This window comes from Impatiens glandulifera, chromosome 3 (assembly GCF_907164915.1).
Source record: "Impatiens glandulifera chromosome 3, dImpGla2.1, whole genome shotgun sequence".
Classification (NCBI taxonomy): domain Eukaryota; kingdom Viridiplantae; phylum Streptophyta; class Magnoliopsida; order Ericales; family Balsaminaceae; genus Impatiens; species Impatiens glandulifera.
Window position 1 is genome coordinate 14179148 of NC_061864.1, and position 25918 is coordinate 14205065.

At 29.8% G+C, this 25918-nt stretch overlaps 6 protein-coding genes across 6 annotated transcripts; 4 read left to right on the forward strand and 2 right to left on the reverse strand.

Moving 5' to 3' along the window:
* The first annotated feature begins 3814 nt into the window (after window positions 1-3814).
* Window positions 3815-4754, forward strand: LOC124932691 (ethylene-responsive transcription factor 2-like). Its single transcript, XM_047473359.1, has one exon. The coding sequence runs from the start codon at window positions 3897-3899 to the stop codon at window positions 4611-4613; it is 717 nt and encodes a 238-aa protein (XP_047329315.1). The 5' UTR covers window positions 3815-3896; the 3' UTR covers window positions 4614-4754.
* An 8522-nt stretch (window positions 4755-13276) lies between these two features.
* Window positions 13277-13780, forward strand: LOC124929792 (agamous-like MADS-box protein AGL80). The gene has a single exon (XM_047470183.1). The coding sequence runs from the start codon at window positions 13277-13279 to the stop codon at window positions 13778-13780; it is 504 nt and encodes a 167-aa protein (XP_047326139.1).
* Window positions 13781-15418: 1638 nt separating this feature from the next.
* On the forward strand, window positions 15419-15854 carry LOC124929793 (oleosin L). The gene has a single exon (XM_047470184.1). It carries the CDS (start codon window positions 15419-15421, stop codon window positions 15839-15841), a length of 423 nt encoding a protein of 140 aa, XP_047326140.1. The 3' UTR covers window positions 15842-15854.
* Window positions 15855-16120: 266 nt separating this feature from the next.
* Window positions 16121-18092, reverse strand: LOC124928588 (ras-related protein RABD2c-like). Its single transcript, XM_047468826.1, has 6 exons — window positions 17940-18092; window positions 17352-17424; window positions 17235-17282; window positions 17087-17134; window positions 16678-17009; window positions 16121-16336 (listed from the first exon to the last, which is right to left on the reverse strand). The coding sequence occupies exons 1-6, from the start codon at window positions 17951-17953 to the stop codon at window positions 16243-16245; spliced, it is 609 nt and encodes a 202-aa protein (XP_047324782.1). The 5' UTR covers window positions 17954-18092; the 3' UTR covers window positions 16121-16242.
* A 138-nt stretch (window positions 18093-18230) lies between these two features.
* On the forward strand, window positions 18231-19611 carry LOC124928587 (U6 snRNA phosphodiesterase 1). The gene is made up of 6 exons (XM_047468825.1): window positions 18231-18398; window positions 18474-18566; window positions 18726-18975; window positions 19064-19160; window positions 19228-19293; window positions 19358-19611. Exons 1-6 carry the CDS (start codon window positions 18254-18256, stop codon window positions 19544-19546), a joined length of 840 nt encoding a protein of 279 aa, XP_047324781.1. The 5' UTR covers window positions 18231-18253; the 3' UTR covers window positions 19547-19611.
* A 282-nt stretch (window positions 19612-19893) lies between these two features.
* LOC124928586 lies at window positions 19894-24012 on the reverse strand. Its single transcript, XM_047468824.1, has 8 exons — window positions 23627-24012; window positions 23192-23331; window positions 22956-23055; window positions 22581-22679; window positions 21342-21689; window positions 21159-21251; window positions 20884-21090; window positions 19894-20512 (listed from the first exon to the last, which is right to left on the reverse strand). The coding sequence occupies exons 1-8, from the start codon at window positions 23942-23944 to the stop codon at window positions 20255-20257; spliced, it is 1563 nt and encodes a 520-aa protein (XP_047324780.1). The 5' UTR covers window positions 23945-24012; the 3' UTR covers window positions 19894-20254.
* Between the last annotated feature and the right edge of the window lie 1906 nt (window positions 24013-25918).

The following is a 25918-nucleotide window of genomic DNA, read 5'->3' on the forward strand; positions in this document are numbered from 1 at the left end:
TTCAAACCTCCATAAAACTATTTACTTCATTATAGTTATCGACTAAATATTTTTTTTTAAAACGGTAAAATTCTCAAAAGTGAGATGTTTATGATTAAAGGATGACAATGAACGGACCTTAAAATATCTGATTAATAACATTCACACAACAAATGTTACAAACTAAAAGATTTGATTAATAACATTCACACAACAAATGTTACAAACTAAAAGATTACAGTCAATATAAGCTCATAATTATTACAGTTAGAGTGTTTATTTTCATGTAAGCTTACTGCGTCATGTGACATTCTTCCCCTGCCCTTTTCCCTTGCGATGAAAAGAGATTGAATTGAAGAAGATGATGAATCTTGTTTATTCTAATTGTGTAATCGTTCTTTGAACGAACCCATGCTAATCTAATAGAAAATATTTTTTTTTTCAGAATTTCAGGATTCTTATTTTTGTTATGCCCCTCCCACCGTGACTACTTTTGTCATTTTTCATTTAAGACATTATAAGTGAAAATTGAACTCGTGACATTTATTATTTTAAGAGTAATTTTGTCATTTGAGATACCTTGTGGTTTCTATGCCTCCTATAATTAATTGACATAAAAAAATAAATATTTCACATTATAAATATTAATTTTTCATAAATGAAAATAAATATATTAACTAAAAAAGGTTTTTGTCTTCCCTTAAAAATGTTGTAGCATATGTTTGACTCTGTCCCAAATTACTGGCGTTCGAATCTGTATGTTTTTCAGGTTAAAAGTTAAGTTTAGTTATTGTCAGCTTATAAGATGAAAATTTGAGATATTTTTTTCAATCTCTTTGAAAATATTTTAAAATGTGTCTTCAACTATCATGTGATAATTTTTTTATTAAGAATTATTTTCATTATTTTTAATTTAAAGTGAAAAACGAAAAAAACTACCACCTGATGAACAATATCATCCCAAGCCAAATAGAGAAAGTTAAAACTATTTATTAACATAAATGGAATATCATAACCACAAAATCATAAATTTAAACCTTTGTGACCATTTAAAAATAAATAAGTATCAAGGCAAGGAAAACTTGACAAGAGCCCGAAAAAAGCCTTATTGACTTTGAAATCGCATCATATCATATATCATATATACAGAGTAAGTCGATCTAAGGTTTACGAAAGAAGGTAAAGGAAAAGAAAATGATGAAAACGTCATAGATATATATTGATTCTTGAATTATTCTCAAATAACATGTGACTAAACTTTTATATAATAAACTGCCTGTTATAGACTTTATAAATCGACATACATGACATAAAATTATATAACATAAAAGTTATAAATGTGAGCAAATCAAAATACAAATGAAAGTCATAAGTTCTATTATTATAATTATATTAAATAGAAATGGTCGGGTGGATGGGCCTTGTTAATTTGATGGCTTTGCAAGTTGAAGCTAAATGTTGATAATTGGGCAGGTCCACTCAAACTAAAAAATGATTATTTTCATTGTCACGGATTATAATTATGAAAGACAAAAATATTAAATGCAATTTATTTTAAGGTAACACCTTTAACCTTTAGAGGGGCATCCTATAAAACCCTAGTCTCCCTATCCCATTTAGAGATAGCAACAGGGCGGTTCGGACTCGTTTTATTTCGACGATTTTTTTAATAATATCCCGCCTCATTCGGTTTTGTTCGGTTTAGAGGAAATTACACGGGGCACCTTTAATAAAATATATTTTTTTTTAAAATAAATTATAAAATAATATTATATAAACGAATTTTTTAATATAATATCCGAAGAATTCTACACGGCCGTGTATATATTATAATATATTGAAATTTTATATTATTATAAAGAAATAAACTTATCATTCTTATAAAATATGGTGAATAAATAAATATATTGGTGATTTAATTATGTTTTATATGTTCGGGGCATAATCGGAGTGAGATCGGAGCGGGGCGGAAGACACAAATACCATCTCCGTTCCATCCCCGTTCGGTTTTGGGGAAAAGTCATACCAAACAGGACAAATCGGTTTGATATTTACGGGACGGTTTCAAATTACAATTCTTAATCCCATTCATAAGATCTCATGTTATTATTTATCATTTTAATATATTTCTCTTACTAGGTATTTTTTTTCTTTATTTTATCTTTAATAAATGGTCATTAGGTTTAAGGATGTTTTAATTGAAGTTTTTGTGCGTTAATACTCATAACCTAACATATAAATGGAAAGTAATAAATAATATATTTAAATGAAATAAATTTTACATTACTCCTTTTCTTTAATTTCAACTTAATTACTTTGTTTTTTCAATAAGGGTTTCAACTAATTGGGAGCTAAAGAAGGAAGTTTTAAAATATGAAAAAGAAAAATAACAACACAAGTGCATGATAACATAGAGAAAGGATTACATCAATTTTCACCCAATTTTTTAAATATGTTGGCTAGTGGTTTCAAATAATGTTTTTTTCCTTTCACAATCGATTACAAAAATCTTAATATGACTTCGCCTTCTTTTATAAAGTTGGCTTCTCCTAATGTCCAAAAAATGAACTGTCCACTTCATCGCCATCTAGACAGCTCAATTGTTAGGAACACATTTATTTTGTTCAAAGGGCATGAAGTTGATTATTCACATTTATTAGATGTTCCATGATTAAAAACTAACTATAACATCTTTGTTTATTGTCTCTACTCTATGTTTAAACATTTTTGTTCATTCTTAACTCAACCTATTTTAATTATAAAATCAAATAAGAGTTTTAACAATATAAACATCGAAAATTATACTTGAGGTTTTAAACCACACAAACGATGAAACTTTAAGCTATAAGCAGGAATCAAACATAAACCGAGATACATATCAATATAAAAAAATATATATATTACCCATCAAAGTTGTATATATTTCAATCTTAAAATAATAATAAAACTCATATTGTTAGAGCTAAAAACAAATACATGACTTATTTATATTGACTATACCAACCCCTTGTCCAGCATGTTTTCCACAGTCCACTCCCACCCAACACAAATAATGGGTCATTTTGGGATATTTTTTTATATAATTATGTAGATAATTTTATTTAATTGAATCAAACCATGCAAATAATTGTGATTCTCATTGTATTGTATGCATATTATTATTATATTAATAAAATAATAAAATATGCACAACTAAAGATGACGATGGGATATATGTACTTGTACCCTATGCCTAATACTCGTAGATACTCGATGGTCGAGTTGAATATTTTAAATCGGGGTTGAGAATGAGAAATGTAGAAGGTTCGGGATCGAGAATGGGGTGTATCAAACCCAAATCCAAAATTCGACTATATTAATATTAAAATGATTAATTACTCTAATCATTCAATTAATTAATTAACTAATTACAAATTAATCGCACTTAATCTAAAGGGGCACTGATATAAATCTAAGATGATGCTGATGATGATAATCGATAATGGTTGGTGTATTAAAATATTTAATAATAATTAATTAATTAATTAATTAATTAATACAGTCTGTCTACCTAATTTAGCTTCACGTTTATTAATTTAATAAAACTTTACTCTTTCCTTTAATCAAAAGACACTAATGACGTCATCAGATGCGCAAGCAAGTTAACAACTTTTACGCACGTGATTGAAAAATCCAAACTTTCTCCTCTTGTCTACTTGGCCAACTTGATGTACAAAACAAATAAAAAATTATAATTTAAAATTAATATTTTTAAAAAATGGGTCCCACCAAGGTGCATGAACCAACAATCTTTCTCTCTCCCAACTTCATTTATATTCTTCTCTTTCATTTTCTTTCCAATTCCAATTTCTTCTCTCAAAGATCCAATTTTTCATACAAATTCTATACTGAAATCGAAAACCCAGATAGTAATTTACATGCAAGGACAACAAGCGGCGGCTATGAGTTTTCCGGCCGGCGATTTACCCATGTATTGCCGGAGTTCAAGTTTCGGTAGACTTATCCCATGTTTAACCGATACTTGGGGTGATTTGCCGTTAAAAGTTGACGATTCAGAAGATATGGTCATATATGGGATCCTCCGTGACGCCTTGAACACCGGCTGGACGCCGTTAAGTTTAACAGCGACGGCGCCGGATGTTATTAAACCCGAGCCAATTGAAGAATTAATGGAGCCCTGTACAATCTCGCATGCTTTGTGGAAGGATGATAAGATAACGCAAACGCAAACGCCGGAGAAGACGATGGAGGTGGCGGCGACGGCGGCGGTGGTGAAGAAGGGAAGGCATTACAGAGGTGTAAGACAGCGGCCGTGGGGGAAATTTGCGGCGGAGATAAGAGATCCGGCTAAGAAAGGAGCTAGGGTATGGCTTGGGACTTATGAGACGGCTGAGGAAGCCGCGATGGCTTATGACCGAGCCGCTTATAGGATGCGTGGCTCAAGGGCACTGCTAAATTTTCCTCATAGGATCGCGTTGAACGATCCGGAGCCGATTAGGATATTGGGGAAACGCCGAGCCACTGAGTCGGCTTCATCGGCTTCTGAAGGTGGATCTGTGAAGAGGAGTAAGGAGGAGTCGACGGCTGAAGGAGCCGAGCCGAAGATAGAAGAGAGTTTTTCTAATGGTGGATGATAGATGAGATTAATAATGAAAGCTGGCAAGCAATGATTGGATGTGATAAATGAGCTGTCAGTGTAATTTATTAAAATGGTCCTCTGAAATTTGTCTCTGTTTCGAAGAGACCCTTGGTTTTATGGAATGTGTATTTATCAATGGTGATTAATCTCTCAACACATAAATTACTACAATTAACCCTAAAACGGTAAAACCCACTGCCCTCAATCTACCCGTTCAATATTTTACCTAAGGTAATTTTTTTTTACTATTATATGATTTGAAAGTAAATTATTTGATCTCATTTTAAAAAATTAGAAGGAAGCTCGGTTTAGGGTTTAGACTAATCTTCATTTGTTTTTTTCGTTCAATTTATATTTTTTTTTTTTTTGTTATTAGACTTCTAGAATATTTTATTAAATATATTTTCTATTTTCATACCTTTCTAATTATAATTAGAAAAATAGAATCTTTTTAGACAGATACAATTCTATAATAGATTTGAATTTCAATATTATATACATATCGCTTTGCTTTATTAAAAAAAACTAGCTATTTTTTGACTCTATTCTAATTTGATGATAATAAATCAAATTAATCTAAAATAAAGAATGAATATATACTGAGTTATAACTAATAACTAAACTGAGTTATAATTAAGCCTCTTCATTCATAAATGTGGAAGATAAGAATAAAAAAAAAAAAAGAATCGACCCTTCAAGTATTCTAAATTCCATGGGGAAAATAATAAGATGAAAGAGATGAGTGTTCTACTCTATATCCTTTTATCGCGATTCCTGCTCGAGTTGTGCTGGTAAATTGACTTATGATGTCCTAAATTTACCACATTTATCCATGCTCTCTTGTTTATTGCCCTTTTGGGGATACCCTTCACCTTTGGTCCTACCCTGCCTAATGTGAGTGGGCCAGTTTGCTGAAATATCCTTTTTTCTTAAAATTAAATTTTAAGTATGAAAGATGGTTCCATGGAATAAGGCAATCGATATACTTTTCCACCGAATAGTCAAATATGTTTCCTTAAAATTGGGGATTGGTGGGGCACAACAAATTGGGCCTGGAATCAGCAGTTCGAGTTCTTGTAGGTCTGTAATGATCATGCCTTCTCTTTTTGATGAACTGTATATTCCATTGTCCGGTTCTAGCTGTCTATCTCCTCTTCTTTCTCTGACCTTACTTTTTTATTTTAGTTTCTTTCTTACATAAAGAAAGATATTTAGCTGCTACTCCTTCATCAATGTTGTTGGATGATTAATTGTCAATAACACTAGATCATCATTTGACAAATCATGCATATTATCACCATTATTAATGAATTATAAATAGTTAAGCTTTTAATTAAATTTATTTAAAAGAATAATTTTTTTCATTAATTCTATCAATGAAAGTTAAGTTAACTATGGTGAAAAATCTAAACAAATATAATTATGTATTTGTGGCAAACTAATAAAAGGATATAAAAACTATATGAAATTAAAAAAAAAAATAGCCAAAATAAATTCATTCAATCTAAGTTTAAGGCGTAATACATGGTTTTACCGATGAACATAGAGAGTTTAAGTTGAGGCAAAAGCTTATAAATACTTTGAAATTTTGAACTTAATATTTAAACTTTTTAATAAATTTATTAACTAATTAGAGAGTATATTATTTATTTTATAATTTTTTTAAAAAAATGTAAAAGAAACTTTTAAATAAAGTAACTTATTTCTCCATTTTATTCAATTCGTGATCATCATCAAGATATATTTGCTTTATTTTATTTAGGCCTCTAATTGTCAAAGCACTTTCATATATATTGCTTTATTTTATTTAGGTTTCTAATATTTTGGAAAAGCTTATAAATTCCCTAACTCTTTTTATTTAAGCCTCAAATTATTTTCGGATATTGATATAATAAGCCCAAATATTTGGTGAATTTCATGATATTTAAAATCTAGAAACAATTTATTGCTGTATCAAAATGTGAGGGCTAATTTCAGAGTATTAAATCATTTTTTTAATACCATGATTTTTTGGTTTCATGAATTTTAATTTGTTTGAAGTTTCTCGTTTTCTTATAAAAAAAGAAATGAATCATACAAAATAAAATTAATTAACTGTTCAGTCAAATATTTATTTTATAACTATAATTATATAATTTTCATTATTAACTAAAATATTAAAATAAATTAAATTATTCTTTATCATTTTAAATTAATAAATTTATCCAAAATCTTTTACGTACTCTTACTCCAAAATTTACAATATTTTTTTACCTATTTAACTATACTAATACAAACCAACTACAAATAAAACAATAAAATGAATAAGGCTAATAAATAAAATTAATTTAACTCAACTAAGTTAAAATCTCAATTTATATTGTAAAACTGTGTGATTGTACGATTTAAAAGTCTAAAGATTATATTTTTCGATAAACTTTTACAATTTTAAATTAATTATTTTTAAATTTACAGTTTTACGAGTTTATAAATTATTTTGATTTTATTTTTTTATATTATTTAAAAATAAATAAAATAAAATAATATTTAAATTTAATCTTTTTATAATGTATTCAAAACAATTAATTTATACAATTAGTTTTGTAATTATCACTTTTAAAATGTTTGGAGGTGTATAACCCACATCTTCAACATTTTAAATTAATTATTATTTTTATTAAGATTATATATATAAACTGCAAACATCCATAAAGAGATTTATCTACCGATTTCCCTATTACAATGAAAACAATGATATCTTTGGGTAATTCTACTATTTTTTATTTATCTGAAACTGTAAAATTCGCACTTAGAAAAGAAGAAGAATCTAATCTTTCTTATATATTAAATTATCGTATTTGACAATTTGTAAAGATGGGTGAACAAATTGGAAACAAGAACCAGAATCAACATGCTTTTGATCTCTCCATTAATGTTCCTCCTCAAGGTTTCCAAATGCTTTGATGATGATGGCCGCCTCAAACGAACTGGTAAAAAAAACAAAACAGACCCATCTTGTAACCCGACCCTGTTTTTAAAATCCTCTGTTCTTTAATGTGGGTCGGTTTGGACAGCCAGTGCCCATATAATCACGGCGGTTATAGGCTCGGGAGTTCTATCTTTGGCTTGGGCGACAGCTCAATTAGGTTGGGTTGCCGGTCCGGCGGTGATGTTTTTATTCTCTCTTGTTACTTATTACACATCTGCCTTCTCGCCGCTTGTTACCGGTCGCCGCTTGAATCCCACAAATCTTAACTTGAAACCCACCTAAAAACACAAATCATCAATTACAATAAGTTTCCATCATACCCTAACAAAGTTAACAAAAACCCATTTCAAAAAAACTTACCAAGATTAGATCGGACTGCATCCATATAAGTATAATTTCTTTTTCCGGTGACCGGATCGCCGGACCGGTAACAAGCGGCGAGAATGGCAGATGTGTAATAAGTAACCAGAGAGAATAAAAACATCACCTCCGGACCGGCAACCCAACCTAATTGAGCTGTCGCCAAAGCCAAAGATAGAACTCCCGAGCCTATAACCGCCGTGATTATATGGCCACTGGCCGTCCAAACCGTCGACCCACATTAAAGAACAGAGGATTTTAAAAACAGGGTCGGGTTACAAGATGGGTCTGTTTTGTTTTTTTTACCAGTTCGTTTGAGGCGGCCATCATCATCAAAGCATTTGGAAACCTTGAGGAGGAACATTAATGGAGAGATCAAAAGCATGTTGATTCTGGTACATGTCTCCAGTTTATTCACCCATCTTTACAAATACGATTAAATATATAAGAAAGAGTAGACGAAGGAGAAATGAGGGATTTTAGTACAGATGAGAGGGGATGAAGGGTATGTATATATAAGGGTAAATTACTCAAAATCATATAAAAAATTAAGGAAATTATGTAAGGGCAAATTTCTTTGGGTCCTTTAATTACTCTGATGGCTCACATTTAGTCCTTAAATTAATTTTTGAAATAAATTGTCCCTTCAACCTTTATAAATGTCACCCACGGTTCTTACGAAGTTACGATCAACTTTTTAGTTAAATATAACGGCTTAACTTAAAATATTATTGTTTTATATATTATCTTTAATCTTATTTGTTTATATTTATATATATAATTATTAAATCGTTTATATATAATATTATATATATATCTTTTATTATTAAATTTTATATTTATATAATTATTAAATCTTTTATATAATATATAGATAATATATGTATATATATATTCTTTATTTTTATAGTTAGAGATAATTGAGTATTGAAAAGTTATCATTAAGTTTATTAATTTTCAAACTATTTTTTAAAATATATATTATATAAATTATATAAATTTATTTATATATATATAATTAATAATTAAAGATAATACATATAAATTATTTTAAAACTTTTATATATATATATATATATATATATATATATATATATATATATATATATATATATATATATATATATATATATGAGATTTAATAATTATATAAATATAAAATTTAATAATAAAAGATATATATATAATATTATATATAAACAATTTAATAATTATACATATAAATATAAAAAAATAAGATTAAAGATAATATATAAAAAAAATATATTTTAAGCTTAAGCCGTTATACATATAAATATAAAAAAATAAGATTAAAGATAATATATAAAAAAAATATATTTTAAGCTTAAGCCGTTATGTTTAATCAAAAAGTTGACGAAAATACCATTGGTTGGTGACCTTTCTAAAAGTTGAAGGAGCGATTTGTTTCAAAAATTAATTTGAGGGCTAAAAGTGATTGATCGAAATAATTCGAGGACCGCCTAAATAATTTGTTCATTATTTAATTCATTTAAATTTTTATATTTTTTATATTTATAATGATGTTAATTATTTAATAACCAAATTGAGTAAGAATTGAAATTTATAAATATTTTTTTTTTAAATAATTAATTGTTTTAAAATAAATAAAAGTTTATATTAGATAATTAGATAAATATAAAAAATAAATAAATTAATATATATATATATAATTAAAAAAAATATGTGATAATAAAAAATTATTCTTTTAAGCATAAAATATATTGTTTTTGAATAATAATAAATTATTATAATAGATAATGGTAAAATATTAAAAAAATATTTAAAATTAATATATATATATATATATAATTAAATAAAAAAATTATTCTTTGGTCTTAGTTTATTTTTTTTATGATAATAAATAAGTCTTAAATTAATATATTTTTTAATAATTTAAAACTTAACATATTTAGTTAAATATATTTATAATATATAATTTTTATTTTTTATAATTTATTTTTAATAAATATTTATTTATTTTATTTCAGTATTTTATATTAATATATATAATAATTATTATTTATTAAAAAATAACATTAGTTATTACTTTTAGTGTCTCAATTTATTTCTTTATTAAGATAAATAAGTTTCAAATGCATTTTTAAATCACTTTGGTATGATTTAATAAAAATACATTTTTAATTTTGTCTTTTAATATGATTTTAGGCATTTACTTAATATAAAATAAATATGTAATATTATATATAAATATAAAAATTATTAATAAGAAAATATATATTTTACATGATAAAGATAAAGAGAAATTAATTAATTAGGAAATTTTAAAAAATATATGAAAAAAAATAAAATATATTTTTATAAAATTAATAATAATAACTAGACAGATAAGACATTATATAATATATATAAAAAAGAGAAAACAAAAAATAAAATGATTGTTGAGAGGGTTTAAAAATATATAATAATTATTTTTATTTAATAATAATAATTTAATATTATCGTATTTCGTGTAAAAAATATATAGACAACTATAAATTAAAATATAGAATATTTAGTATATAATTATTTAAAATATGTCAAAATATACTATTAAATAAAGATTTTTTTAGTTTTATTATTATATATTTATTATATTGTATAGATTTTTTTTCAAATAATCCAAATTATTTAAATAACTAATCAAAATATCAAACAAGGCCTTATAGATATTTCCATGCACACAACAGGTAGATATTCAAAGTCGAAATCTTGTCGGATACCTAAGAAATTTCCATTGCATGCATGCAATGACCTGCAAGAATGAACACTTGCCACCATTTTCTTCAACTCCTTCTTTATATATATTAATATATAACCCTATCTCAGTACAATGTACTCCGATCAATCTCAAACTCAAACTCCTTCATAACCAACAATGGCAGCAATGCTCGATCAAAGGCCAGCAGGACAGGTTACCAGCAGCTGAGATACTATTTTTCTCTAAATTAATTTATCCAATACTAGTAAAATGATTTTCAATTCATACCCAACTCATTTATTCATTTATTTGGGTTAGTTAATGTGAGTTGGGTTTCAATTCATACCCAACTCATTTATTCATTTTATTTGGGTTAGTTAATGTGAGTTGGGCTTACCCAATTGTGCCTAACCCCTTTTAGAGACAATGTTTAGGGTTTCTTTTCTTTCATTTCATTCCATTAAGTGTGACATATTTTTTCTTTAAACTTTTCTAATTTGATTAAAACCATTTACTAAAAAAAATTAATTAATTTATCCATTACTAGTAAAATAAAATTTTCGTTTCATACCCAATTCATTTATTTATTTTATTTGGGTTAAGTAATATTAGTTGGGCTTACCCAATTGCGCGTAATCCTTTTACGAGACAATCCAATTGCGCGTAATCTTTTTTACGAGACAACGTTTAGGGTTTCTTTTCTTTCATACAATACGTTTCATTCCATTAAGTGTGAACATATTTTTTCTTTGAACTTTTCTAATTTGATTAAAACCATCTACTAAAAAAAATTAATTAATTTATCCATTACTAGTAAAATAAAATTTTCGTTTCATACCAATTCATTTATTTATTTTATTTGGGTTATGTAATATGAGTTGGGCTTACCCAATTGCGCGTGATCCTTTTACGAGACAACCCAATTGCGCGTAATCTTTTTTACGAGACAACGTTTAGGGTTAGGGTTAGGGTACAATGTCTAGAGTTTCTTTTTCTTTCCTATAAAACGTTTCATTCCGTGTTAGTTGTAAATGTGTTTTTTTTCTTCTTACTCTCTTTTGTTTCTTTCTCTACCTATTGGCGGGCGGCGGCCTTCTAAGATTTTGGAAGATTTTTTTCTTTTTTATCGTGAGTAACAATATTTTTATTTTATTTTTTTGAATTAAAGAGAACTAACATGATACCCCTCAGTTATGACCCATGTTTTCAATCAAAACGCTTTCAATTGGAATCAAATTAACACGTGATTTTTTTTATCTTTATGCCGACTCTTACTAGGCTACTTTGATAGGTTTGTTTTACCACAACATTTTTATTTATTTCAAGTTTTGTTGATTTGGACGATAAATTTTACTTTTACCCTATTCTATGATTTGTTTAATGGATTTTTGAAGATTATTCATGTTGGCAAGATTGCAGGATGTAGCATGTAGGGCTTGATTTTTCTTCACTCAAATGAACAGATCTATTTGTCACAAAAGAGTTGTATTGTGGCATTCATTTGGACAAAATTATTTTTTATAAACTCAATCAGAGTTCTTTTTTACCCGATTTAGGAACTTTTGATAGAGATCTTATATCGGCCATCTTTGTAGACCATTTAGTTTTTGATTTGGATGTTTCTCTCCTCTTTATCTTCCCATCTAGTTCTATTTTTGAAGAACAATCATCTTATTATTACTCTCGTCATTCATTTATCGTGCTAGTTTGAGTTTTTTTTATCCTGATTTAGGAAGAGTTTTTGATAGAAATCTTATTCTGGCCATTTTTGTTAGCCATCAAGTTTTTTATTTCAATGTTTCTCTCCTCTTTGTCTTTTCTGTAGTTATATTTATAGATGGATCGAGTATTCATCGTGACTACTTTGATTTATTCATTGTTTAGGAGATGGATATGTTATTACAATGTTTTTTTTAATGTTTTATGATTGTGATAAAAATATTTTTTGTTAATCCCTTATAAGTTAAACAAATCAATTATTTTTTTTTATTTTTAATTTGTCCAGTTGTTAACACGTTAAACAAATATTACACAAAAAAATTTTCCAACATCAATCTTTTTTATTTATTTTTAATTATACTTTTTACTAATTCAATATTAATTATGAACTGTTCTATTATAATTAAAATACTTTTTGATTTTTTTCCATTAATGATATTAAAATATTATCCCAAAAGTTTTTAAAATTAATTAGTATGGTACTATCATTTTCTATTGTAATATTATATTTTTTTTCTTTAATTAACTGATATCAAGATATTATCCCAAAAATGGGATGATATCAATTTTAGAATAATATCTTGATATCGGTTAAATAAGGGAAAAAATCTAATATTTAGATTACAATAGAAAAAGTTAGTAGCATAGTAATTAATTTTAAAAACTTTTGGAAACATAATTATTTACAAAATCTCAACAATTATATTTTTAAACATTTTTTAATTTTATTTTTGTTGGGAAGGATTGTGATTATCCTTAATCATTAATTAATACAAATTTCTATCCATATAAATAAAGCCATTGAGTGAAAACAAATTCATCAGTGAAAATATTTTCTCTTCCATTTATTTCACAAATAAATATTGTTTCTTATTCTCACTTTTGTTACACTATGACCACCAGGAGAAAGTTGCAACTTTCCTTCATTGCCAATAACCGTGCAAGGAAAGCTACACTCAGGAAAAGGAAGGGTGGTTTGGTCAAAAAGATGCACGAAATAACCACCCTGTGTGGGATCGAGGGGTGTGTCATCATAAATGACGAGAGTGATCCTCAACCAACGGTTTGGCCCTCGGAGGAAGGTGCTCGAAGGACTATCGAGAGGTTTAAGAGCCTTTCGATAGACGAGCAAAAGAAGAGGATGGTGAATCAGGAGAGTTTCACACAACAGAGGCTCGAGAAGATTCAAGAAAAGATTAAGAAGCAGAGGGGAGAAAATCGGAAGAAGGAGGTCACGCTAACCATGTACCAAAGCATGTGTGACAACCCGTTGGTCGTGTCCTCCACTCTTAATGCAAATGAGTGTGAGGAGGTGATCAATATGCTGAGTCAACACATAATGGAAATGAACCTCGCTGTGGAGACAATGGCTTCGTCTTCCAATCCCCTCCCCTAGACATTCCCCCATTCCCTTAGATTTTATTTAAGTTATTTATTTTTTTGTAATTTCATGTATGTATGTCCCTTTTGACATATTTTTATCAATAAACTAAGTTTTTCAATTTAAATATTTGTCTTTCATGTCATTCTTAATTTAACTAGATGCACAGTTAATAATATAAAAAACTAAGAAAAAAATGTTGGTTTACCTCTTAATTTCTTATTTTATTATTTTTTAATTTAATTCAATATTATTTAATCTAATTATTAAAATATATGACAAAATTTACATTTATCCACTAGTTTTATTTAAATTTTATTTTATTTATTCACTAATTATTAAAAATATTAAAAAAATTAATTAAGTAATTCATTTAAAATTTTAAATTTTTTATATCTATAATGATTTTGATTAAAGCCGTCAATTTGGGTTAGGCTTGTTGGGTTGGCCCGTCCCGCCAAACAATTTAGACGGGTTTAGTTGAAATATTAGCAACCCATTTGGAAGTGGGCCTATACGGGCCAGCCCGCTTGGGTCGTGGGCCAAGGCTGTTCGGGCTTGGGTTGGCCCACAGTTTGGCAAAAAAAAATTAATCTGATTTATAGCCTTATAGACATAATATGCCGCATAACCCTAGTTTTATTTCTCTTTCAGGCATCACTGTAACAATTAATACTTAATACTTCGCCCATCGGCCGCTGACTACTTATTTGTTCCGCTTTCTTCTTTTCGTTCTCACCTTCAAGGTTTGTGGATTTAAACTTAGTTACAGTCTTCAACAATCAATACTTAATAGTCTTCAACAATCAATACTTAATACTTCGCCCATTGGCCGCCAACTACTTATTTTTTCTGCATTTCTTCGTTTCGTTCTTATCTTCAAATTTTCGTGAATTCAAACTTGGTTCCAGTTTCAAAAGCTTCACACTGAAAGTCTGAAACTTAATATTTTGTTAAATAATATATTCATTTTTGAAACGGACTTTTCTCAAAATCAATGTATTAATTTGGAATTATTAATGATTTTTATTTGTAGCGAGACAACCCGCGGACTGGCCCGCCTAACCCACAACCACCTTGAGTTGGGTTAGAGATTCTCAGTCTGCCGGGATGGTAAGCCAGCCCGTCGTCGACCCGTCAAACGATAAATTTTGTTGGATAAATCCGCTCCGTCATGGGTTAAATCTAAAATAATTTTTAAATTACTTTAAAACTTAACTTTATAATAATAATATTAATTCTTATTATTTTAAATAACTTTATGAATCTATAAATGTCCAAATAACTTAAATTACTCGTTTTAATTGCTTTGAACTAACCCAATAATGTTTTTATTATTATTATTTTCAAATAATCCAAATTATTTAAATAACTAATCAATATCAAACAAGGCCTTATAGATATTTCCATGAGCACAACAGGTAGATATTCAAAATCGAAATCGTGTCGGATACCTAAGAAGTTTCCATTGCATGCATGCAATGGTCTGCAAAAATGAACACGTGCCCCCCCACCCAACACTTGCCACCATTTTCTTCAACTCCTTCTTTATATATATTAATATATATAACCCTATCTTTCCTCTATCTCAATCTCAGTACTATAATATACTCCGATCAATCTCAAACTCAAACTCCTAATTCATAACCAACAATGGCAGCACTGCTCGATCAAAGGCCAACAGGACAGGTTACCAGCAGCTGGGATGATCAGCAACCTAAATCGACACAGATTGTCAAGGCCGTTGCAGCCGTCACCGCCGGAGGCTCACTCTTGCTCTTCTCCGGCCTGACTCTTGCCGGAACCGTGGTTGCCCTAGCTCTGGCCACCCCTCTGATGGTCATCTTCAGTCCGGTTTTAGTTCCGGCAACAATCACACTTTTCATGATCATAGCTGGGTTCATGATTTCTGGTGGATTTGGGTTGTCTTCTTTGACAGTCTTTGCTTGGATGGTTAGGTATCTCACCGGAAAGAAACCGCTCGGCGCCGGTCAACTTGATTATGCCCGGTCTAAGATAGCTGGTAAGGCACGTGAGATGAAGGAGAAAGCAGAACAGTACACTGGTTCTAATTAGTCACGTGACTTCTTTGATCTATAATATATCAAGTATGGAAAGGTAAAAAGACTCACTTGTGTTTGTGTTATTATTAATAAGTACTTTTATTTCTTGGGTTGTTTAATTTTCAGTGGCTTTTGTTTTTTGTTTGTTTGTTTGTTTGCCTATTTAATAATTAATATAATATTATAATTATGTGTGAGTGAGTCGTGGCAATGAAAGGAAAAATGAACAACTAATAAAGGATATAAAATCAAATTCAAATAAGTTCTTTCCTTGTGTTATTATTAAAGAACCCCTAAATTAAATAAATAGAGCTTCTAAACAGAAAACAGAAGCCCATTAATTAGCCAATCATATATATATATATAAGAAATTAATTAATTAATTAACCAAACAAAAATGAATTAATTAGTTAATTAATTAGAGCAACAACCACCTTTCTGGTTAACTGGTTGCCCGCGAATCTGCACAGTTGGCAGTTTCACATTGGCCGCAGGTTGATTCGCCATCCTATATACAAAATTTAACAACAATTAATAATTGTAAATTAAGGTATCGTGTTGTTTTTAACTTTTAATTACTAATAATACAAACACTCATTGTGTATAGCCTTAAGAATGCCCTAGACTAAGTTGAAGTACTGTCCTAGCTTAAGAGGCTAAAAGGTCTCAAGTTCTATAATAGCCTTCAATAACCGAGAAGTGGCCTAAGTTGAACCTTAAGAACGCGAGAAGTGGCCTAAGTTGAACCTTAAGAACGCCTTAAGTTGAAGTCCATAGCTAAGAATGCCCTAAGTTGAACATTCATGTGGGGATCCTAAATTAAAAAAGAAGTGGGTTTTTGAAGTAGACCTGTTTTTGATGTCAGAAGCCATAGCCATGAAAGCTTGTTCAACGTTAGTTGAGTCTTTAGCACTAGCTTCCATAAATGCAATTCCAATTTCATCAGCAAATGCCTTAGCAGTGTCATAAGAGACAGCTCTATTATCAGTTAGATCACATTTGTTACCAACAAGAAGTTTGTTTACATTCTCACTTGCATAACGATCAATTTCACTCAACCATTGTTTCACATTATTGAAACTATCCAGATCTGTTATGTCATAAACTATAATGATTCCATGTGCTCCTCTGTAGTAACTACTCGTTATTGTCCTGAATCGTTCTTGACCAGCAGTATCCCACTGCAAACAACCACACAGACATTATTAATCAACATTGCTAAAGAGAAAATACTGGGTAAAATCGACATCTTTTATACAATTTGAAGTTTAATTGTTTTCCCATCCTGCTCCACTGTTCGTATTTTCTACACACAAGGAAAGAAAAATGCAACATTATTAGTTATGTTCCTTCTCTGTTCCATATATATATGTCAATCCCACAAAATCATAATAAAAAATGCTTACAAAGTCTACACCAATTGTGCTAATGTAGCTGTCAAGATAAGAATCATCCTGCAATTCAATTCAGATAAGTTTCTGAATCCATAATTAATGTATCCAAATGGAGTCTAACAAACTTACAGCAAATCTCAAAAGAAGACATGATTTTCCAACTCCAGAATCTCCAATCAACAAAAGCTTGAACAAATAATCACTGCAAAACGAATACGAATGAAGACACGAATGAAGATAAGAATCATACCACCAATACAACTGAAAGAGAGTTGCTCTGAATATCGAAAGACTAATAGATTGAATGCAAGCATTATGCATATGTATAACAAAATATTCATCTGTTTCTGTATAAACATTCTATCTACCTCTAGATGTAGAAAAACTAGTGGAGATCTACAATTCAAGAGGATACACATCTTTCATGGTCCAAGAACATGATAAAAATTGGAAAATCATTAAGAAATGATGCCAAATTAAAAAGAAAAGCATGACGCAGACACTCTAATTCATCATCTTCTGATATGACCACAGGAGAGGAAACATACAAGATTCATATATACGAATCAAAATTCATAATCTGAGAATCCACAAGTAATGATATGATCTAAAATTGATGCAGTAAGATGATCTAAGCCAAATATTGAAGTACAAACAAGTGATATCGCAAATGAAACAGCATTAAAGAAGATCTAAGATCAAGGATCAGAAACGCACTATTCAGGATTCATAACTATTATCGAATTGTGATGACGGACGAACGAACGATCTCAAAACCTGGATCAGATTGCTCTCCACGTCGCCGGATAGAAATATGAAGAATTTGAATCGCAATAGAGAGAGAATGTGAAAACGAAACTGAATGATGCGATTACTTAGGAAAACGTCTGAATTCATTCATTCATTCTTTCTTTCTTTCATTTGACCCTTAATCTATTAATCAATATTCAAATCTACCTCTATACTTTATTTTATTTTTTTATACAAGATCAAACCATTCCCCCATTTTTTGTTTTTGAAAGAAGACAACAATGGAAGCTCTTAGAGCTTCGTATGGAGATTCTTCATCTTCTTCAGATTCTGATTCAGAATCCGAATCCAAATCCAAATCAAAGACTCAAGATTTTGTCTTGCCTCCGCCTCCTCTTGATCTTCTCAATCCGCCAGATTCTCACAGTGAGCTCTCTTGCCTTTCTATCTCTTCATTTGTTACATTCGATTCATCAAATGTTTGTTCTTTTCCTTCTCAAGTTACGCCGGATTACCTGCTGGGTTCTCAAGCAAATCGCATTCGAAGCTTCCCTCATGTCGATGGAAATTACGCCTTACATGTCTACATCCCAGGTATGAAGGGGGAAACCCTTGTTAAACCCTATTATCGAATTAGGTATTAAGGTTTGTTTAATCGAGATATGAAATGAAAATCTGAATCAATTGAAGTTCTTCTTCTACCAATTAGTTAGCTAGTAGAATTGAAAAGTAAAACTTGTGATTTCTGTTTAGTTCATATACCTGCTGCACCAAAGAAGGAGATGATTCAGTTTCTGAAAAGGGTTGTGTCTCAAGTACAAGGACTATATGTTATTGATCTAGATATCCCAATTGATGCTTTGTGCAAGGATGAACAAAAGCTAGATCAAATTGTCATGGGAAGAGAATACCATATAAGTTTAGGTAGAACAGTGCCGGTTCGAGTTCATCAAATCGATTCGATAATAACAATGCTTCGTCAGAGGCTTCAGATTCAGAAGAGGTTAGATATTATCATACTTAGTTCTCTGAGTTATGATCAGATGTATATTGCTTGATTATTGACCGGTCTTTCTGTTTTGTTGTTTTAGGTATTTGATTGATTTTAGCAAGTGGGAAGTTTTTGTTAATGATGATCGAACACGATCTTTTCTTTCCATTGAAATTTTAGCTGGAGGGCTGGTTCAGGTAACACACAAAAAAGAGATAATTCTATGTACAAAACATGGTTTGATTTGATTTGTTATTGTTTCAGATAAGAAGACAGATTCAGGCAGTGAACGAGGTTTATAAGCTTCACAATCTACCCGAGTTCTATGAGGTTAGCCAGCCTCCTAATGTTATTTTGTTTTTTGGTGATGGTGTTTAATGCATTTGTATATTAGGAGGCAAGACCACATATTTCGATAGCTTGGGCATTGGGAGATATCAGCGAATCATTGGAGAAGGCGGTGGGGGAAGGAGAAAGGGGGCGTGGTGGCGGGAAGAAAAATATGTTCAGTTGTGAATTTAGTGGCATTGAATGTAAGATAGGCAAGAAAACCCATCAAATATGTAGTAGATACAAAGATTAACTAAACCAACAACAATGGATGGAGGATTCTTATTATTCTATTTGCCTTTCAGTTTCTGTTATTAAGCTATAAACTGTTTTTTTTTTACTTCAATTTCTCTTATATTAATATTTTTCTCTATAATAAAAATTATTTATAATACAATTGATCTATTAAATAAATATTTATTTTATAATTAATAAACAAATAAATATTATTACATTTTTACAGTATTTGAAGTGAATGTTAGGCTAAATATGTAAATATCACATTTCTCTATTACTAATCATACTGGGAAAACTGCCACCACAGTTCTTACCACATTGCTAATATGTTACATTTTAGATTTAACAATAAAGAACAAATTTTATCTTCAACTATTGAAAAACACCACTCAAAGAGAAGATGCAGGAATTGTTATTTATAAACTATGTTCTGAAAAGCTCAAACCCGAGACCTTGTAACCACAAGCCTTACGATCTTCAACTGAGCTAACCGAAACTTCAATTTATTTAAACTCTTATGCCCAAGGAACCCACACCCAATTGGTCCCCAACATATATATAGTATCTCTACTTTGACAAAAGTAGTAACCAAAAATATCCCTTCAATGAGTTCAATCTTCTTACAAATATAGTGTCTATATATATATGAACTTTAATATAATGTGAACTCAACCCAATGAGAGAAATATGAGAAAACCAAATTCCATTATAAATTAATTCTTCTTCACAGCCCCTGTATAGATTCAAGATTGTACGTTTCCGAACCTGCCCCTCTGTTATCTGTGGGCAAATCAGGGGTGTTTATAGCGTCGAGAGCTTGTAGATAGTTATAAGAAGCATTCCTATTAGAAGGTGGCCCTGGATTGTTGATTCTGCTTGCAAGGAAACGCCTAATCAGCCCCCTCAGAAACGGAGCCATTGTATCCGGTTCATGTTCCAAATAATACATTACTGCTCCCATACATGCACAGAACAAAGCCACCTGATACAATACATTACAATGTTCCATTTTTTTAGGGTGTGTTTTCATTAAACATTATGAATTGTAAATGCTGAACTAGATAAGTATCTGAAAATAAATGATGAATAAACTAATATCGAAAAGATGACTATACTACCGAATTAAGCTGTATTCTAGCTAGGTGGTTTCAAGTACAACTTAACAAATGGACTTATTTCAAACAAGCACTTAACTTTTTTAGATTAATCAAAATACAATAAAATCTATATATAGCATCACAATCTAGAAATTTGCCTCAATCACACTTTGTCATACTAAACGGAAAAAAATAATTTTCAATTTTTTTTTTTTTTTGTTAAGTTTTCATTTTGACATTGATTGTGACAAAATACCTCGGCATTCTTGACATTGGGAAGCAAGTGGCGGTTGACTAATATATACCACCAAGAATCACATGCTCGTGGAAGAACATACAAGGCAAGTTCACCACGTCTGGATTTCTTCTCCAGTAGAACCGAAAGGCCAGCCATTCCACCCGCAAGCCAGTAGACAAGCTTGTGATCATTTGATGCTACCTTTCTATGCGAACATATCACTCCCTGCCCAGATATCATTTTTGGTATATCATATTTTGAAAAAGAATAAAAAAACTAGAGCAAACGATTACCTGAAATATTCCTACAAAAGCAGATAAGAAACTAGTCGAACGAACGGCTCCTTTAACAGCATACAAACTGGTCTGGACCGGAGCATCCATGAACTAATATGAATCAAAAAGTTAAAAACAGAAATCCAATTAGCATAAAGTTTATATGAAAAACGCATTCAAAAACATGAGAGAATTATGTACCTTCTGCAGGTGAAGAACAACAAATGGTACAAAAGTTAAGGAGAAATAAAGGGGAAATGTTTTTCTGAAAGTTGATGATGTGGCCTTTGCATTATGAGCCAGGCAGGAAGTTGTGTGCGGGTGAATCATCGAACAAGGGATAATAGATGGGAAATTTTCCAGCTTTGCAGGGTTAGTATTCCTAGTACTAGATAGATAAGCCGAGAGAGAATCAACATCTATAGGAAGACCTCTACAGCAATCTCTCACGGCCTTATACACTGGCTTCGCAACTGGTCCAGTTTTCTGAATGAAATCTTGATAAGCTTTTGGCAAACTCTCTGGACGCATTACAAAAGCATACATGACCTGGATATGAGATTCGGATCAAATTCCATGGAAATTCAAATAAGTAATTGCTGCTTACTATTTTATAAACATAACAGCAGTTCTTAATGAGAGAATATAAAGAAAAATGATAGGTAGTTGATGATTTAAGCAGTGTTTCATCATATCACTTAATCTAAATGAGTGTTATTTAATACCACTAAATTTTTTAGATTCAACTGAAATTAAGCTATGAAATCTAATTTAATTCAGTAGGTTATGGATGACTTAACTGATTAATCAACTAAGAGCATTCAAAAGACAACTTTAATCATATAAATTAATCAACTTATGTCATTACATGGGTAAAATAGTATTTTAAGTACTTCCTCGACATTAATTCTAACATTTTATCAAACTAACTTTCATACAACACTAAAAATTTTAATATTTTCATTTGGTTTCTTTAGCATTTATTTTTCTTATATTTAACTCATTCAACACTTAAAATTCAGTATTCAACATTGAGCACTTCCTTTTCAGTTTTATCAAACACACCCTTAATCTTTGAATGGTAGAATATACATCTCATGGAATCCAACCTCAAAATCATGTTAACAGACTAAACAGATTATTTTGTACCATTAAGAAATTAAAAGGCAAGGCATATATGCATATTTATTCATCCTGTAATACACGCCCCCATTTGGAAACAGTAGGCCCCAAAAGGAAACAGCAAAAGGCCTTTCGGTTTCTCAAAATTCATATTAAAACATTCACATACAAGCATATCCAGCTACTACACTACATTATTTTCAACCATTTCCAAATGGCTCGTTTTTTACTTATATAGAACGGAGCAATTGTTAGTACCATCTCTGCAAATATGAAGATGGTAATTTAAATAAGAATAAAGAAGATCAGATGCATTACCTGGGCACACGATAAACCAAAAAGCAAAGCATCCCCATGTCGCCAATGGCTTCCCCAGAAGTGAAACTTGTTCTTTGATTTTGCAGAGTTGTATGCAGACTGAAAGGGCCAAAGTGAAGAAATTAAAAGATAGTTTGATGCAGTTTTTTTTTCAAAATAACCTGATTTTTTTTGGAAATAAATAAGGAACCTTGTTTGATGAAAAAGTGGATTATTTGGGTCAAATGACTAAAATATACTTAGTATTTAAAATGTTATCAGAGTAAAGGTAATGTGGTTCATAAATAGGATAAGCATTTATTCATCAAACAAGGCCTAATTGATTTCTAGTACTGTGTCATCAAAAGGTGTAAATGTATCAATCCAGATTGGTACCTGGGCAACCCTAGCTAAAAGATATAAGGCCAGTGTACGTCTCCTATTGGAATCGTCAAGTGCCAAAATAGATAAACCTGCGACCGAACCTGCTAAAATTCTGCTCCATCACCCCCTTAAACAATGTCATATACATGAAATAGCACTATACAATAACATCATGAGCCAACAATATGAACTTATACTTAAATAACTAGAAAACACGGTCAACAAACATCTAAGGAAGGAGAACTTACGCATTGAAAGGTGTCTCTCTCTTTCTCCACTTTCTCAACAAACATCTAAGGGCATGATAAGATCCAGTGAATCCTCCAAATAGTAATCCAATTCTACATGCTTCCTCTCTCACTATTAAATCTTTCTCTGATACCAATTGCTGCAAGTAAATTCAACTTTTCATTCACCAACAGTTTATACAACCAAAACTAGGGCATCATTACTGAAACACAACATAGAAATGACCAATCAGATGTGGAAATACTAAATGAGGTTTAAATTAAGCTTAATGACATGAATGTCAGTGAAAATAGGCATGCCTAAAGTTCATATACAACATGAATGAAACCTACAACATTGAAATCGGTAAAGCAGCAATAGTCAACCTATAACAGATCAGTTAGTAGGAAATGAAACATGAATCGTTTAAGCCATTGAAATTGATAGAATCGAACCTTGAGATCAAGAAGGGAAGAATAAGACTGTCCACGAGCGAGTTTGAAAGCTCGGAGAAGAATTCCGACTCCGACGCGAACGCCATATGAAAGTAGAAAGCTCTGACAGAGGTTACCAATAGCGTTGGCAACACAGGACTCATCCGCATGGTCGCAAGGAGGTTGGAGTCTCCGGACGCGACGCTGACGGCGCTGGAGCTCCTCTATTGCTTCCCGGAGACGTTCCTCGGCCTCTCGGAGACGAGTTTCGGCTGATGCGTCGTTCAATTGAGGTGGAGAGGGATGAGAATGTAGGTTTGAATCGGGGATAGAAGGCATTTCTTATTAGTTTTAGAGAGATAAAAGCGAAGCTTGATGCTGCTGCATCTGAAGAATGGAGGAAGACGACGGTGGTGGAAAGGAAAGGAAAGAAAGAAATCAAAATAAAAATTGTTAAAATAATAATAGTAATGGGCATGTTGATGATGTTTGGGCAATAATGTTAGAGATTGCTTTTTCTTACAATTAAACCATGACGGAAATTTCATATCCTATCCAAATCTTAATTATTTTTTATTTTTTTTTGTTTGTACTTTTTTTATAATTATTAATATTTTAGGGTTTAGACGGGAATGAATTGGGTAATTAGCTTTTCATGGAAATGGGTAATTGTCTTGAATTTGTTAGTTTGTATTTTATAATTATTAATTTATAATGATTTAAAAAATATTAATTGATAATAATTTTGAGAATATATAAATATTTTAAAGATATTAATATATAGGAATAATAATTTAAAATATAGTATATTTTAATTAATAAATTAAGTCAAATATAGGGAATGAAAATTAAATAAAATAATTTTTTTTTGAAATAACTAAAATCAAATAAATTCTTAATTTATATTTTGGGAGGTAGTTTATAATTTAAAAAGTAAATTCAATAAATATATAAATTGTCGTGATATTCAATTTGTAACGTCCTCAGTTTTCTAGGGGTTCTATTAGAAAGTTGTGATTATGGAATATGGATAATGGATAATATATATAAATATATATATAAATAAACAAAACAAAAAAACAATATCATGATAATAAAAAAATATATAATTTATCTTTTTGGATAATTTTATTTATTTATTTTTATCGTAAATGAATTGTGTTTAGTTAAATCAAAATTTTCATCTCCTAATTTTATAATCCAAATAATATTTTCAACATTGGTGGTGGGTAAGTAGTTTGTTAATTATATTCTTCAATTATTTTGATGATATTTTTTGAATTCGTGTTTGTTTCCTTGTACAAATAAATAAGATGAAATTACTATATTTAGAATTGTTTTTTATTTTAATTTTAAATAAAAAGTTACTAAAATTGATATTTCAACTGAAGGACGTGTAAGTATTTTCTTATTATTTTATGAATTTTTATTTTTTTTATTATATATGTAAATTGTCGGTTATCACTTGGTAGAAAATTTTTGACGTTATTTATCAACCCTCGATCGAAGACGATCGAAGACAATTTTCACCCCACTCAGAATATTTGCAGGAGATTTAAAAAAAAAAACATGATTGAATGAAAAGAAACTCATACAAATAATAATAAACAAACTAATGGTTACATGTAGTTTAATGATATTTCATTCAGATTTATCTAGGCAATAATTTTTATAAACAAAATAATAAATTACTAACCATAATAATCATATTATATCTTATAAAATAATCTTAATGATTTCCCCACATAAAATAATAATAAATATTAATAATAATACTAAATTACTAATAATAACATTATTAATTAATAAGAGTAATAAAGTAATTCTTTTAAATAAAGATATATATTTTGAAGGTAAAATTAGTAATCCTAATAATAATTATCTTAAATTTATTGACATTTCACCGAGATAAAGTACAATAAGATTATGAAATGTACAATAAATTTATCATTTACAAAAAGTAATAATAAAGTTCGTGAAGTTGTTATCGACAACGATTAAGTTGAGATGAAAATATAATACTATGTTTATTGTAAATAAAGTAATGGTTGAGTGTTACAATAAAATCATCCCAATAAGTGCTCGTTGATAAAATTGATACATGGATACATTTTAACATATCCCAATAGCCAAATATGTTGCTAAATATAGACTATAAATGAATTCATTGTTAAGAAATCATAATATTTTTTTATGATAAAAGTATTGCTACGTACCTTCACTTTAGGGCTTGGTTTAGGAAATGGGTTTTTAAGTTTTATATGGTTTTTTTGTTCGAACAAAATTAGGAAAAAATTGATTTTTAAAATTTTA

What these genes read in the sequence shown, in the direction of transcription:
- LOC124932691 (XM_047473359.1), top strand. Translation starts at nt 3,897, where the DNA reads ATGCAAGGACAACAAGCGGCGGCTATGAGTTTTCCGGCCGGCGATTTA.
- LOC124929792 (XM_047470183.1), top strand. Translation starts at nt 13,277, where the DNA reads ATGACCACCAGGAGAAAGTTGCAACTTTCCTTCATTGCCAATAACCGT.
- LOC124929793 (XM_047470184.1), top strand. Translation starts at nt 15,419, where the DNA reads ATGGCAGCACTGCTCGATCAAAGGCCAACAGGACAGGTTACCAGCAGC.
- LOC124928588 (XM_047468826.1), bottom strand. An exon ending in GCACAATTGGTGTAGACTTT is followed by an intron (nt 17,135 to 17,234) that starts GTAAGCATTTTT and finishes CCTTGTGTGTAG; the next exon opens with AAAATACGAACAGTGGAGCA. An exon ending in AAACAATTAAACTTCAAATT is followed by an intron (nt 17,010 to 17,086) that starts GTATAAAAGATG and finishes GGTTGTTTGCAG; the next exon opens with TGGGATACTGCTGGTCAAGA.
- LOC124928587 (XM_047468825.1), top strand. Translation starts at nt 18,254, where the DNA reads ATGGAAGCTCTTAGAGCTTCGTATGGAGATTCTTCATCTTCTTCAGAT. An exon ending in AGGCTTCAGATTCAGAAGAG is followed by an intron (nt 18,976 to 19,063) that starts GTTAGATATTAT and finishes TTGTTGTTTTAG; the next exon opens with GTATTTGATTGATTTTAGCA. An exon ending in ATCTACCCGAGTTCTATGAG is followed by an intron (nt 19,294 to 19,357) that starts GTTAGCCAGCCT and finishes TTTGTATATTAG; the next exon opens with GAGGCAAGACCACATATTTC.
- LOC124928586 (XM_047468824.1), bottom strand. Translation starts at nt 23,944, where the DNA reads ATGCCTTCTATCCCCGATTCAAACCTACATTCTCATCCCTCTCCACCT. An exon ending in TTTTAGCTAGGGTTGCCCAG is followed by an intron (nt 22,680 to 22,955) that starts GTACCAATCTGG and finishes TGGCCCTTTCAG; the next exon opens with TCTGCATACAACTCTGCAAA. An exon ending in CTTTTGTAGGAATATTTCAG is followed by an intron (nt 21,091 to 21,158) that starts GTAATCGTTTGC and finishes ATATCTGGGCAG; the next exon opens with GGAGTGATATGTTCGCATAG.